This window comes from Pipistrellus kuhlii, unplaced genomic scaffold (assembly GCF_014108245.1).
Source record: "Pipistrellus kuhlii isolate mPipKuh1 unplaced genomic scaffold, mPipKuh1.p scaffold_m20_p_12, whole genome shotgun sequence".
NCBI classification, from domain to species: Eukaryota; Metazoa; Chordata; class Mammalia; order Chiroptera; family Vespertilionidae; genus Pipistrellus; species Pipistrellus kuhlii.
The window spans coordinates 7,563,546-7,577,430 of NW_023425427.1; the positions used below are offsets into that span (position 1 = coordinate 7,563,546).

The following is a 13,885-nucleotide window of genomic DNA, read 5'->3' on the forward strand; positions in this document are numbered from 1 at the left end:
TTTTAATGTATGATCATGAGGTGGAGGGAGATAGAAAAAAAGGTGATTATGCTTGGAAGTAGATTCATGGGACTCAGATTTAGTTCATGTTTTGAGAGCTTGAAAAACTTTTAAAAGTTTAACAATAGTGATACTATTAATAAAAACTCATTCCATAAACATTTGCTATTCTTCATTAGCAAGGTCCATGGCAGTGCTGCTGCTGAGACATTTTAAATGCCTCTAAAATTTATTGGGATTCTGCAAGATCCTTATAGGCTCTAGTATGTGCATATTTCTCTGTAATCAATGTTCCTTCCCCCATTCAAGTGAAATGCTAATGATCATCACAAACACTTTTATTTTTTAAATATATTTTTTATTTATTTTTAGAGAGGAGAAAAGGAGAGAAAAATAGAAACATCAATAATGAAAGAGAATCATTGATTGGCTTTCTCCTTCATGTCCCCTACTGGGGATGGAGCCTGCAATCCAGGCATGTGCCCTGACCAGAATCTAATGGTGACCTCCTGGGTCATAGGTCAATGCTCAACCACTGGGCCATGCCAGCTGGACTCAAACACTATTTTTACATAAGAAAGGACGCACTACAAACTCATGCTAACTTTCTCTGTTTTGTTACAGCAAATTCTTCATCATTCTAGAGAAAATGCGACAAAAGTTATATTTCTCATCACTGATGGCTATTCCAATGGGGGAGATCCTAGGCCAGTTGCAGCAATGCTGCGAGATTTTGGAGTGGAGATCTTCACTTTTGGCATATGGCAAGGAAACATTCGAGAACTGAATGACATGGCTTCTCCCCCAAAGGAGGAGCACTGCTACCTGCTCCACAGTTTTGAAGAATTTGAGGCTTTAGCTCGCCGGGCATTGCACGAAGGTAATGGAAACCTAATGGCGTAGGATGGTGCATTTAAATGGGGTTTCGATATCTCTTACTGCTTGAAACCCACTAGAGAGTAATATCAAACCCTATGAAGTCCTCACCAAGCATGATGCCCAGGTGTGCTTGGTGTGTTATGAGATATGTTGAACTTCATGCACAGAGATGGCATTCTGAACTTGCAACAATAGTATCTGTGTTCTTTTTTAACAGCTGTGATATATTTTCACTAAAATATCCATATGCTCCCACCAGGAACCGTTAGAATCAATGGAATGCATTTAGGTGTGTGTCGAGGCCACACACAGAGTGGGAAGCCTTGACTTAGATCTCATTTACAGTTACCCGGAGAGATGAAGTAAGCATTCAGAGATATGCCTAGAGAATCTCACCAGAATGTTTCCAGAAATACACATGAAGATATTGGGACAGTAAATGCTTAACGCATATTTCTTGACTTGACAGTTTGAAGATACATGAGTTACGCAGAAGCTGAAGACCATTGCCCCAACAGAGAATAAAATCAGCAAATCCATTCATTAGAACTCTTTGCACACATTTATAAAGATGTTTAGTTGTATGGGTTAAGGTAGATGAACTTCCAGGCAAAACATGGGCATGGGTCTTGGTGAGCCACAAGAGAAAGTATAGACTCTGAGGAAATGACAGGAGATCTGCCCTCACACCTAACTCACATGGCAAATAAGCATGATCCTGGCAGGTATCTGTGTGAAAGATTCACTTTGATGGCAAATTACGGCATCATGAGATTTTAAGCAATGAGGGATGTTTATAATAAGCAGATCAGCCCCACTGGCATTCCAAGGGACTAGTCCAGGGCAAGACTTGAGGCTAGCTATGGACACGGCAAAAAATATCACTTAGCCATTCGCTAGCTGAGTGGCTTTAGGCAAATTATTTCACTTCTGAACTCCGTAAGTTTCTTCTTATGAACTAGGGAATGAGAATAGTGCCTACTATATCAGATTACTGCAAAGTTTAAATGGGTTAATGCATAAGAAATTATTTCTAATGGTACTGAGAGCCTGTGATACTAAGCCCTCAATAACTATCCTTTATTATTACTTTAAGCAATTTATCTAACATCTATGAGGTTTCAGTTTCTTCTATTTTTAAAATCCTATAATATATAACATAATTTTATCAGGAGGATTGCATAAACTATTTAAAATTTCATCAAAGATAGTGTTCAGCACATGGCAGTCCAGTAACTGGGATTTTTCTTCATGTCTCTTTTACATAAAACTTAATCATTTACTTAAAGTTGAGAGGCAAACCAGATCCTCCTTCTATTATTCAACTTGTGTGATACCGTTATTTAAATCTTTAATCCAATGACTATACAAGTGGTAGAATTAATCCTTTAGTTAGTAGCTCACAGCAACAATCTTACGCATCAGTCAGGATTATAGTTCATTTGGACAAGGATTTTGGAAATACTGAAGCAGAGGAGCAATGCTGGTGTGGACCGACTGCCTTACTTCCTGCCGCATCTGGAGATTCCTCCCCGAAGTATTTAATATTTGCCTGACCCCGTGTGGCCTCCAGAACTTGTGATGAGGTCTCGGACTAAAATAGCTGGCTGAAACAAATCCCCAGTCTGTAGTAGTGCAAGTAACACAATTTCATATTTGGGTGGAAGTGGGGAGCAGTTGGGAATTTACATATGAAAAGATATTTTCTTCAGCTTGCACTTACATCTTAGTAACTAGAGCTGTAGCATTCAACTGTTAATTCATTTTTATTACCCTCTGTCGTGGGTAGATCTGCCTTCTGGGAGTTTCATTCAAGAGGATATGTCTCATTGCTCACATCTGTGTGAAGCTGGCAGAGACTGCTGTGACCGAATGGCAAGCTGCAAATGTGGGACACACACGGGCCAATTTGAATGCGTCTGTGAAAAGGGATATTACGGGAAAGGTCTACAGTATGAGTGCACAGGTGAGTCTCCAGTTTGTGTCTAAATCTCAGTTATCTGTTGCCATGTAAACAATAATCCCAAAACTCAAAGGTTTCAGAACTTATTGCTCATGAGTCAGCTAGACAGCTCTTATCATCTCAGCCTGTCAACTCATGCATCTGTCATGAGCTGTGAGTTGGGTAGGCTGCGTGGCCGTTCTTAGCTGGGTTCACTTAGCTGGCTGGAGTCTAGTCTAAAATGGCTTCGTCTAGGACCACTTAGGTGACCCTTCAGACTCTATCCGGCCAACCTGGGTGTGTCCATGTGCTGGCAGAATTCCAAGGGGAAGAATGGAAGCTTGCAAAGCCCCTTGAAGCCTAGGTTCAGAACTGGGAAGGGAGGATGTGGGATGTCTTGTTTGTAATCAGTAGTAGCCAAATCTGTCCTCAAAGCACATAAACCAAAATACGCCTCAGTCTCTGTATGTGATGGAAGCCAGTGAGATTCTTGTCCTCAGACCCCATGAACTCGTGGGATTGTCACAAAAAAGTGTAACATTCACTTGATGGTCCTGGGGCTCTTCACAAGCCTCCGTAAAGGGATTCAGAAAGCTCTAAAAGTGCTATCACTTCAACATGGAATTCACTTCATTGATATTTGTGATTTTACCTCCTCTAGCTTTCTTTACCAGAGGCTCTTGATATTTTAAATATTTTCTTAGAAAGACAAGAAGATCAATGTAGGATTTGTGAGTCCTTCATTATATTTTAGGAAATATCTAGTATCTAGAAGTAATATATAGTATTTCTATGATAGCATTTTGTCTGTTTTTGTTTTTGTTTTAACCTAAAAAGCAACATGATTTTTTTTTTTTATGTCATAGCACTTCCATGATTTGGTATTTGGGAAAAATATATTCCCGTGAAAATTAACATGCACCCGGAACACAGTAGGTCTACTTTATACTGTAACATGTGTTGTCATTGCTTGGGTCATATGAACATTGCTCTGACATTTGGGAGGTAGGCCTTCTGCCACACAGAAGCATGATCCTCCCCCGTCTACCTGACCTGCTTTCTCTTCCTTCTTCTCCTTAGGCTATTTCCTCTTGTGCTCTTCTTTTCTTCTCTTTAATCTTGCTTCCCTCAATTTTCCCTCCCTTCCCTGGGCCTGACCCCAGCTGGCAGACACATCCTACCTGGGTCCACCATCCTTCCCCCCCTGGCAAAGTCACTCCTATCTTGGCTCTGCTCCCACTCGACCCAGCAGGATTTCTCGTTTAAGCTGAAAAAGGGGGGGAATCAGCCTAACTGCCTCTGGGTTGGCAGTATGCCTCCCCTTGAATCTTCCCACACTTCCATCAGCAGCCCTGCTTGGCACTGTCCCCGGCACCCCTGCTTTCTTCCTCCCAACCTCGCCCACCAAACACAGGCAGAAGCGCCTCTTTTCTTGCTCTGTGCTGTAGTCAGCATGTCTGCCTTCCGTGTGGTCCCAGGCTGGACTACTCCCTGCCAGCAAGCCACTGCCGAATGGCTGCCCGGCAGCCTCAGCCACGCTGGGCGGCAGCGCTCTCTGCTCCAGGGCTCTGTAATCTTGCATCCCAGGGGAGCAGCTGCAGGAAGAGAGGGGGCGGCTCACAAACCCACGGCCCCCAATTACCCAAGTAGCTGTGGCTGTCGCCAGTCATACATTCCCAGCCGAAAGACACAGCAGTCTGTAAAATGTGTAAGGGGCAGGCCTGTCAGTAGAGCCTCAGTAGAGGACACAGGAGCACTTTCACTGCTGCTTCTAGCCAAGGACACCAAGCACAAAAGGAATCGTTTATCCACCCCTTTTTTAAATTAGTAAGTAAGCCTCAGCTTCATACTTCCTCCCATGCAATGTATAAACTAGACATAGTTGCATCAAAATAAATGTGCGTATTGTCATCTTCAGTGTTCATCCCCAAGGTATTAGGAAAAGTGGTATCTGCCGAAACCGGTTTGGCTCAGTGAATAGAGCATCGGCCTGGGGACTGAAAGGTCCTGGGTTTGATTCCAGTCAAGGGCATGTATGTTAGTTGTGGGCACATCCCCAGTAGGGGGTGTGCAAGAGGCAGCTGATCAATGATTCTCTCTCATTGATGTCTCTAACTCTCTATCCCTCTCTCTTCCTCTCTGTAAAAAATCAATAAAATATATTTTTAAAGAAAGAAAAGTCATATCGGAACTCCTAGATGTACATGTGACTGTGTAGAGTTGCAGGAGGCAGGGCTCATCCAGGGCTTCTCCTGCATGCCAGAAACTAAGAAAAATAAGTAAAGTTGCCAGGAACTAGGAAAAACAAATAAAGTATGTCCTCCCTATGGCATGAAAGACTCATGACCAAGCTCTTTTCTTCCGGAAAGACAGAAAGAAATATTAGCTTGAAATCAGACAGTACTGAAAACCTGGAAGCCGTGAGCCCCTTTAAAATCTATTCAGTTGACAGATGTTATGGACCATGCCAAGTCCACGCAGGGTTTCAATGGTGAGCAGACAAATGACTTGTAAATGCAAACTATGATGTATGCCGTTAAGTAAAAATGCTCATGGAATGAAGAGGGGCCTACAGGGAAGGACAGACTAAGATCATGCCTTCTAAGCTAAGATCTGAAGGATGACTAGACCATAGCTATTTATTGCTGAAGGAGAGAATGTTACCTTCATTTGGAATAGTTGGAATTCTGAGCATTTATCCTTATTGCAGAAACGATGCCTTTCAGAAGCAAATCATTCCTCTTGAGAGCCAAAAGAAACCTTTGAGATTATCTACTCTAAACCCCTCATTCTGCAAGAGGAAATTGAGGTCTCAGAAATTATGAATATTTCCCTCAAGATGGCATATACAGGACCTGGAAAGGGTCCCAGGATACTTTTTTTTTCTTAAGTCCTATGTTATTTCCAAGATAACATACCACTTATTTTGCAGTTTTGAAAATAGCTTCTTGTATACATTGCCTTTCCATAGACACTGAGCTGTGCTTGAAGTGCTTAAAAACAAAGAAGACCTGGCTCAAATGCAACCTCTGCTGATTACAAACCATGTGGCTTTGAATGGTTAATTTCTTCTGATTCTCAGTTTTTTTGTAAAATGTGCTAAATAATGGTGTAGTTTTACACACACACACACGTGCGCACACACGTATATATACAGATATCTGTGTACATAGAAGTATATAGATATGTGTGTGCATAATGGGGTAGGCAAAAGTAGGTGATAGTTGTAAGTATGAAAACAGAATTTATTCTTTAAAATTTATTATTTATTGGTTTTAAAGAGAGAGGAAAAGAGAGAGAGCTTATAAAACATTGATTTATTGTTCCATTTATTTATGCATTCATTGGTTGATTCTTGTATATTGCTCTGACCTGGATTGAACCCACAACTTTGGTGTCTCAGGAAGACACTCTAACCAACTGAGCTATCTGGCCAGGGCCAGAGTTTGCACTTTAATTATTATTTATTAATTATTTTAATATTTACCTATAAATCTACTTTTTGTCACCCTATATATATACATTATACGTATATAAAGACACATATATGTATATATAATTATGTAATGTAGGGAATATATACTTAAGAGTGCTTTTGGATAATATTTGGCATATCAATTCTCAATGGTAGCTTTTAATCATTGTGAAATAATATAAATATAAGAAAGCTGATAGGTGAACCTTAAGATTATTATCTCAAGAATGAAATACTTGAAGATAACTGACACCATATATTTTGTAAATTTTACTTTTTTTTAATCCTCACCTGAGGATATTTTTCCATTGATTTTTATTTTATTTTAAATTTTTTATTGTTTAAAGTTTTTTGTGTTTATTTTATTTACTTATTTATTTACTTATTTTTTTCTTTATTGATTAGGGTATTACATATGTGTCCTTATCCCCCTATTGCCCTCCCCACCCCACACACACACTCATGCCCTTACCCCCTGTTGTCTGTATCCATTGGTTAGGCTTATATGCATACATACAAGTCCTTTGGTTGATCTCTCCCCCTAACACCTACCCTCCCCTACCTTCCCTCTGAGATTTGATGGTCTGATCGATGGTTCTCTGTCTCTGGATCTATTTTTGTTCATCAGTTTATGTTGTTCATTATATTTCACAAATGAGTGAGATCATGTAATATTTATCTCTCTCTGAATGGCTTATTTTGCTTAGCATAATGCTCTCTAGTTCCATCCATGCTGTTGCAAATGATAAAAGATATCTCCTTTCCCCCCTTTCCATTGGTTTTTAAAGTGAGTGGAAGAGAGGGAGAGACAGAGAAAAATATCAATGTGAAAGAAACACATATATTGGTTGCCTTCCGCACATACCCAACCAGTGCCCAGGCCAGGAAGGAGCCTGCCATAGGAATCAAACCTGGGACCCTTTGGTCCGAAATCCAATGCTCTGTCCACTGAGCCAAACTAGCTAGGGTATAAATTTTATTCTTTTAAGCTAGACTAGCAGTTGTGCTCTGGGGATGAAAAGGAAGAATTGTGCATGCAGGTGAATACCATCAAGAAACCTTATACCTACTAAAGGTGACCTGATGAGTATTCAATGAAAATCAAGAACACCGAGAAAAGGCAGTGAGATTATGTGCCATTGGATGTTGAAAAAAAGTAGATTGTTTACCTTGATTAGGGGAAAAGTATATGCTGAGGCAAATATTCCAATAGTATTTGTTAATGACTTTTACAGAAGAATGGAATACTAGAGCTAGCTATATGGATTTCTCATCATTCTGGGAGACTAGTAAACTCTATCCTATGACCATATAGGAAGTTTGACCAGAAATAGAATTAAGGTTTTCTAATTCCTAGTCTGGAGTCCTTTCGAAGGGTGCCTGGGAAACTTAAGCAAAGCTGATCACCATAATGTTCTGGGGCAGTGGTCAGCAAACTTATTAGTCAACAGAGCCAAATATCTACAGTACAATGATTGAAATTTCTTTTGAGAGACAAATTTTTTAAACTTCTTTTAACCACTTCTTCAAAATAGACTCACCCAGGCCATGGTATTTTGTGGAAAAGCCACACTCCAGGGACCAAAGAGCCGCACGTGGCTCGCGAGCCACAGTTTGCCGACCACTGTTCTGGGGGATTGGCAATCTGGGTTACATAGGTACTCCCAATCCTGTCCAAAGCAGTGGCTTTACTTGAAATGGCCTGAGCACCATCATTATCACCAGGAAGCAGCTGCTCATTGACAAGACCCCGATGCACACACAAATTTTAGTGATTGTGGATTTGTTCCATATCATGAACATCTTCACTTCAATGCAAGTCTGAAGATACTTGTTAGAAATTACTAACAAGTAATACTTTGCCAAAGAGTTCAATTTTATAAGACAGCAGTATGTTTGAACTGGTTTTTAATTTCCTTTGGCTCAAAACTTTTGAGTTGGTTTCAAAATAATCATGTTCTTTTAGCTGGTGGTCTTGAAGAGAGTGTGGTAATAGGTTTTACAGAAGCAAGAATCATAGAATAAATAGGTAAGTCAAGATAGAATGATGCTTTACTCATGTATGTGTCTTTTTAAAAATATGTATTGATTTTAGAGAATAAGGGAGAGCGAAAGAGAGATAAAAACATGAATTAAGAGAGTGAATCATTGATTGCTGCCTCCTGCACACCCTCTACTGGGGATGGAGCCTGCAACTAGGCATGTGCCCTGACCAGGAATGAAACTGTGACTTCCTGTATCATAGATCAATGTTCAACCACTGAGCCATGCCGGCAGGGCTGTTCGTGTATGTCTTAACCACTTATATGATGGCACTGAACATAGACACCATATTTGACAGAATATAACACTAAAAATATGCTAGAAAAGGAGAATTTGAAACATAGTTGTAGTACTTAGAAAGCTACCCACTGTGTTGGTCCAGTCAAAGAGAGGCATTGCAATGAAAGATAAACTTCAAAATAGTGTAAGTCCTTTACTTGTGTTTTCCTAACTCCATTTCTTAATATGCCTTTTCTCATCATTGTTTCCCTTAGAAACTATAACTCTTTTGCACATATTTCTTAAAATTCCCCCCCCCACACACACACACACGTGCACATATAAACTCGCCTTCCAAGCCTTAGCTCAAATCTATTGTCTTTGCTCTTTCTTCTTGATTTTACATCACTCCTTAGGGAATTAGAAATGGAGAAAGGCCAGGAATACTTGTATATCATTTTTGTTGTTGTTTTAAATCAGTGCTTTATAAAAGGCCTATGATTAAAAAAAGAAAAAAAAAAGAAAAATAAAAATAAAAGAAAATCCCACATAACTCAGTTTCATTTCCTGCAAATATTTTGTATGACTCAGATATTGTGTGGGACTTTAACACTACATTAGAAAGTTTAAAGGGTTGAGAAAATATCTTTCTAGGATTAGTCATTTAACTTTAGCTAAGGGAAGATTACTGAAAAAGTATAGCATCTAAACAAAAGATGGTGCTTCTATTTCTAGCTCTAGTATTTTCTTCATCCTTCACGTTTAACATAGGCTTTTGGACAGTGTTGATGATGATGATGATGATGATGATAATGATGATAACTAATATTAAAATAGTGCTCACTGTATTCCAGATACTTTCCAAGCCTTAATGTATATTAGCTTGTTTAATGTTCACAATAACTCTCTGGAGTATCATTCCATTAGAGACATGGAAAGTAAAAGTTTGAGATTAAGTAACTTGTTTAGAGATGTACAGCTATTAGAACTGGTTTATAAACCCAAATTGTCTAGCTCCGGAGTCTACAGTCTAGCTATAGAAATAGACATTCAACATATAAACACAATTAAAAATATATATATTAAGTATTAGTTTGACCCTTAGGAGATCATCAATATTTGACTTTTTCAACCCATGAAATAGCAGTGTCACATGGTTCAAACTAATGCTAGGAAGGGAAAGAAGAAAATGAATTATATAAAGTGCAAATCTGCTTAATGTTTTTCAGTTGTGACTCATTCATAAAATAAACTTAAGCTCCTTAGCATGGAATAAAGGCTTTGCGTGATTTGATCTCTCTTTGCTTTTTGAGCTAAAAGCTGGAACTAGTTGTAGCTTCCCCTAAATAACACATTGTTTCATTCCTCAGACCTTTTTTCATGCTGCTTCTGGCTCCTTTTCCCACCACACCAACTATTTTCTTTATTCCTAGTTCATCAGACTAGTGATTCTAACAGGCTGGGACTCTCCAATTCATTTTGTATCCCCACTGCCTGCTTTCAGTGCCCATAGTAAGTGTTCAGGAAAAAGGGTTGGGTAAAACATCAACTTGAATATCAGAATCTTAGATGGGCAAGAGCTCATGATTGAAATCTTAGGCCATTGCATGGTTTCCACCTCTGCCTTGTGAACCATCGGATCCCTAGCAAAAAGGCACACGATAAGAAGTTTTTTAAAATGTGAGGATCAGCAGTGTCTCAGCTAGGAGGGTTTCCGTACTCTGTTTGAATAGGGCAGGGTCTCGGGGTGGCGCAGACAATCTTTGGTTCCCTGTCAGTCTCGCCTTAGAAAAGTGTATTTAATTCATTTAAATGTAAAATATTTACATGTGGTTTAACTTTGTCAACAATAAGTCTAATGCAGTGAACCATGGATGCACTAGGTTGGTCATTTTTAAATGGCTGGATCATCCCATCAGTTGTGAATAGTCTGTGAACTTCTGTTGTAAATCCAAGTAGTTGCAGCTGTTCTGAGTTTCCCCTGAAGGGATTTGAGAGACAGAGCATGGAGGCAATAGGCATTTGAGGACACTGCTCTTTGCAGATATGGACTCCATTTCAGTGATTTTGGAATAATTAGCAGATTGAAAATTATAGCTGGATGGGGGCCAAGGCTGAGGCTAGATACGTGCCAAAGCCCAGTTCTATTGTTTTTTTATAAAAGGAGGGTAACTAGGACATAGAAACACTTGAGTATTTACTTGGGAATATCTTATTATATATGTAAACATATATAGACAATTCACACACACACACACACACACACACACACACACACACACACACTTTCCTTTCTAAGTATTATTATACAATTTCTTTGGAAAGAGAGAGGACAGAAAGCTCTAGAAATTCTTGAATGAAAACCAGAACATTTGGAAATCTTGTTCTCTGAGCAGAGTTTAGAATCTTTGTTCCCCCCCAAACATTCCTAGAGGTGACTAATAATGGATTTGTAAGGTATAAGGAATTTGTAGAATGTATTCCTACTTGGTTTTTATGAGGAAATATTGCTAGCATGTTGACATGGGTTTCCATCAATTTAAGGACCAGAATGGTTAACTGCTGCCTAGAGGAGGCTAGTTTGCTCTGATATTACAATCCTTGGAGTGTATTTTCCAGTCATCATAACTCTGTAACAGGAAAACACATAGAATTAGACCATAAATGTGAAATGTCACTAAACTCCGAAATCAGTCCATTGTATTTCTAAGCTCTGTGACTTATATTTGGTACTTTCTTGTATTTCTCTCTCTCTCTCTTTATTGAAGTTCTCATTGTGTTCACCTAGTCTGCTTCCAAGTTCTATGAACATCTGTATGACCATTCCTTTAAACTCTTTATCAAGTAAATTACTTATCTCCATTTCCTTAAGGTTTTTCCCCTGGAGGTTATATCCTGTTATACTTTGTTTGGAATCTATTCCTTGTTCCTTCCTTCTGCTCTCTGTGTTGATTGATTTCTGTGCAGTAGATAAAACAGCCACCTCTCCCCTTTCCCAATCTTGAAGGAATGGCCTCCTGTAGGAGATGAACCCAATCTTGATTCTTGGTTGTCTTTCAAACCTTTGTGATTCTGAAGGAGCTCATTTTATTTTTAATGTCTCCTAGGGGTTGAGGGTATGCCAAGACCCTCAGGTAGAAGCTTTTGAAGTATGCAAATATATACATTCCTATGGGACCATAAGCCTAAGAGCTAGGCAATGTGGAGGTCTCCCCTAGGCAGCAGTCATATAAATATACTTATATAAATATAGTCATATAAATATAGCAGAAAAATCTATAAGCTCCTTTCTAGGACATATCAGTGAGCTACAGGGAGGTGGAGGGAGAGAGCAAAGATGACACCCACCTGCCTTTGTTACCGGAGAGCACCTGCAGCCCTGATTGTGTGCCAAGCCTGAAGCCTGCCTCCAGGCCAGAGCTCCAAGACAAACACGTAGGAGGCCTCTTACGCAGAAGGACTGTTTCAGTCTGCTGTCTGTGCAGTGCCCTGGGGTGGTAGCTTGCCTTGCTGACAACTGTCTCTCCAATTGTTACAGCCCCTTGATACCAAAGCGCACAGCTCCCTGCACACTACAACCAGGCGATCATGGCATATCCCCTGAGCGATAGCAGCAAAAACTGGGGCACCACATGTGTGTCAAAGCCCCCCTCGGAGATACGGGCCCTTTGGAGTGTGGCAAAGAGAGAGAGCATCTAGATGGTGTCTGCCAGGACAAAGAAGGAGGGAAAAGGCAAGATGGTGCCTGCTGGCTGAAGCGAGGCAGAGAGAGAGCATGAATATGCTGCCCCCCATGTTGAATGACGAACCATGTCATTCAACCCCACCTTGGTTAGATGTGTGCCCCTCAGGCCCACGCTTTCAGGAGCAAATGCGCCTCATTCATGTAAGTCTGGGCACCTCTGGACCGGCTGCCTTTGGGCTGAGCCCTGGTGCCAGTGAGTAGCCCTTTAAGAGACATTCCTCAGTTTGTTGTAGTCTTATGGAAGTTATGGGAGCTCACCTCTCAGGTGCAGGGCTTTCAGTTGGGGTGCCAAGGGTGTTTTGCTCTTCAGGGAGAAGCTTTGGGTTTTGAGTTCCCTCCCAAATGTGTGTGTGTGGGGGGGGGGGGGGGGGGGGGGGGGGGGGGGGACTCCATGCCAGGGATGGGATTTAGGGTGAGCCTGTGTCTCATCCTCTTCTACCTGTTTCCACCTGGGCCTTCTTTTCTTCGCCTGATGCTCAGACAGTTTTTAGGTGTGTGTTTTTCAGAGGCAGTTGTTCCATATGAAGGTGCTTGTTTGATGTGTTCTTGGGGGCGGGAGGGGGGTGACCCAAGATCTTCCTACTTCACCATCTTAAACTGAAACCTCCTAAGTCAGAATACAGCATTCTTTAGAAATACATGCAAAAATGTACCCAATATTCTAAAATTGTCAAAATCAGTATTAGAACCAAATCCTGCTTATTACTGAAAAGTTTTCCTTTTTTCTTCTTTACCCCATCCCCACTATTGGTAACTCTTTCAGGTAATAATGAAAAGGACACACACGGAAAGCATCATCTGCCAAATCAGTAGTCTTCAAAGGTCTCTGCTCATGTAACTCCTAAAAAAAATAAAAAACCCATGTATCCCTGAGCCATCTAAATTTTTTTGGCAAGATTTTAAAAGATGGCATCTCCATAGTACTGTGTTGACATTTTAAAATGAAACTATTTTATCACTTAGGAATGTACTCACTGAAATTAAAATGCCATAGCAAATTGGATTCCTTCTAGAAGTATGCATTTGTGAACAAGCGAGTTGTTTAAAACTTGACATGGCTTCTTTTCTTAAATCTCTTCCATTCTACTTCCATCACATAATTCTATTTGAATCCAATATATTTTTATGTCTTAAAGCCTTTTATTGAACACAGCATTCTACTTATCTACTACAGAAATTATAAATATAAATTGAAACTAATTTTTAAATTTTCTATGACAAAATTGCTGTTAGACTGAGTTATTATTATAATTGTGATTTATATATAATTTTTCAAAGTGTAAATTTTGATACATAGAAAATAAGATACTATTGGAGATTCATCTTTTAATGAGATGGATTATTCATGTATCCATGGATTTTTTTTTCTTTATTGATTAAGGTATTACATGTGTCCTTATCCCCCTTGACCTCCCCTACCCCCCTACTTTTGACCTCACCCCTCTGGTGTCTGTGTCCATTGGTTAGGCTTATATGCATGCATACAAGTCCTTTGGTTTATCTCTCCCCATTACCCCCACTCTCCCCTACCTTCCCTCTGAGGTTTGACATTCTTATTGCTATTAGAATGAGAGCATACAGG

General features: G+C 39.9%; 1 protein-coding gene across 1 annotated transcript in view; it reads left to right on the top strand.

Annotated features, from left to right (window-relative positions):
• SVEP1 (sushi, von Willebrand factor type A, EGF and pentraxin domain containing 1) overlaps positions 1 to 13,885 on the top strand; it is a 141,808-nt gene that overhangs the window by 20,800 nt on the left and 107,123 nt on the right. Inside the window, exons 2-3 of the mRNA XM_036433048.2 lie at positions 625 to 880; positions 2,669 to 2,845. Of these exons, the coding sequence (XP_036288941.1) occupies positions 625 to 880; positions 2,669 to 2,845 (433 nt within the window). The remainder of the gene's footprint in view (positions 1 to 624; positions 881 to 2,668; positions 2,846 to 13,885) is intronic.